General features: G+C 45.8%; 1 protein-coding gene across 1 annotated transcript; it reads left to right on the forward strand.

Moving 5' to 3' along the window:
• Positions 1 to 567: 567 nt before the first annotated feature.
• LOC147428026 (uncharacterized) lies at positions 568 to 1,319 on the forward strand. Its single transcript, XM_086497013.1, has one exon. It carries the CDS (start codon positions 729 to 731, stop codon positions 1,311 to 1,313), a length of 585 nt encoding a protein of 194 aa, XP_086353139.1. The 5' UTR covers positions 568 to 728; the 3' UTR covers positions 1,314 to 1,319.
• The last annotated feature ends 485 nt before the right edge of the window (positions 1,320 to 1,804 follow it).

Here is a 1,804-nt window from a genome sequence, read left to right on the forward strand (position 1 = left end):
AAGCAATTGAACAGTCCCCCTGATGGCGATAAGAGATGGCGGAGGTCGACCTCTGTTCTGCTGGGCAGCGTGCACTCTAGTGCTGTACAGGCCTTTAACTTGGACTGCACTTTGCTGTACAGGCGGAAGCCCTAAGGAGGGAGCGCATCTCGCTGCGACATCTCTCTCTCTCTCTTCTCTGGTCGATTAGGTTCAACATGGTATCAGAGCAGCCAATAGACATCGCTACATGACAATTCAACACCACTCCAATAACATGAGCGCTTGCATTACAGAGTGTCAGGTGTGTCAACGCGATGCAAATTTTTGCTCATGCAAATATAGAACGTATGTGTTGGCAATAAACAAAATACACGTAATCATTATTATTTTTAAAGCAGTTACATCACTAAATAATGAATAATCAAAAGGGCGCAACTGAAACGTCAGAGCCCTCACGATGGGTCGTGAGGCTCCTTCTTGTATACAGATTCACGTACACATCTAATATATACACACACAGAACTGTTCGCCTACAACAAAGTCTCTGTCTTCCTGTGTTTCTACTCTGATATGATAAGTCTCTGATTCTGTACATTATAAGTGTGATGAATTCTGAAGATACCTATGTACAGTAGTTGTCTACATGGTATCAATCGCTGACGACTACTGATTCTCTTTTTTTGTAGCCCTCTCGCTTCCTGCTGCAGACATAGCCTCTTGATTTGATTCGGGCTTATCAAGGAGCCATGGCCGCAGCATCCACGTCTAGTTCTTTATCCAAATTTTACCAGATAGAAAAGCTTCAAGGCAGCAACTACCTTCCATGGAGCCTACGCATCAAGATGATACTGGAGAAAGCAGGTAATTGGGGCGTAACTGATGGCGCGGAACCTGACCCTGCAAAACAACCTGTTGCTCCTGGTGCTCAACCACCGACTGATGCGGAGAAAGCAACATGGAAGAAGAAAGATCTCGAGGCCCGAACTGAGATTGTCCTGCACCTCGGCGACCGTCAACTTCAACTAGTTCGGACTTTGGAAACTGCGCATGAAATGTGGACGCTACTCAAGACACAGTATCAACAGACGAATGTGGTATCACGTGTCTTCCTACACAAGCAGCTGAATGACATTCAGATGGTTAACTATCCTACTACGGAGGCCTTTCTTGAAGCCTGGCAGTCGGCCAACGACCATCTTCTTATTGCGGGACTGCTCTTACCTGATGAGGTCCAAGTAAATATACTCCTTGCTGCTTTACCTGAGGTCATACAGAGCGGCAATGTCGCACTAAAAAAAGTCAACATCGCAGCTCCCACAATAGGCGCCTAAATGCGAATATGGCTTATCAAGCTGATGATTTGAGCGAGGATCTTTCCTCAATGCATCTCTATGCTGCTATAGCTGCACAACCTAGTGATACCAATGTTTGGTATCTTGATACAGGTGCCACCCACCATATGACAGGAACTCAAGAATGGCTCCATGATTACCATCAAGTCACCTCACCACTTGAGGTTCGTCTTGGTGATGATTTTCTTTATCAAGCTGCGGGAAATGGGTCTCTACATTTGCGGCTACCAAATGGTACAACTACTGTGGTTACCAATGTCTATTACATTCCTGGCTTAGCCAAGAACCTTCTTTCAGTCAATGAGCTGACAAGCCATGGCACTTCTGTGGAATTCCAACACAACTACTGTGTCATAAAGACACCTTCTACTTCAGGTGTTCCTACACACCTCATATGCCCCAAGAAAGGGCGCTTATATCCTCCTGGGCTGTCTGTTATACGCCCTCCAATGGCGATGTATGCTGCTACC

Source organism: Adiantum capillus-veneris, chromosome 23 (genome assembly GCF_014529385.1).
Source record: "Adiantum capillus-veneris isolate H3 chromosome 23, ASM1452938v2, whole genome shotgun sequence".
Classification (NCBI taxonomy): Eukaryota; Viridiplantae; Streptophyta; class Polypodiopsida; order Polypodiales; family Pteridaceae; genus Adiantum; species Adiantum capillus-veneris.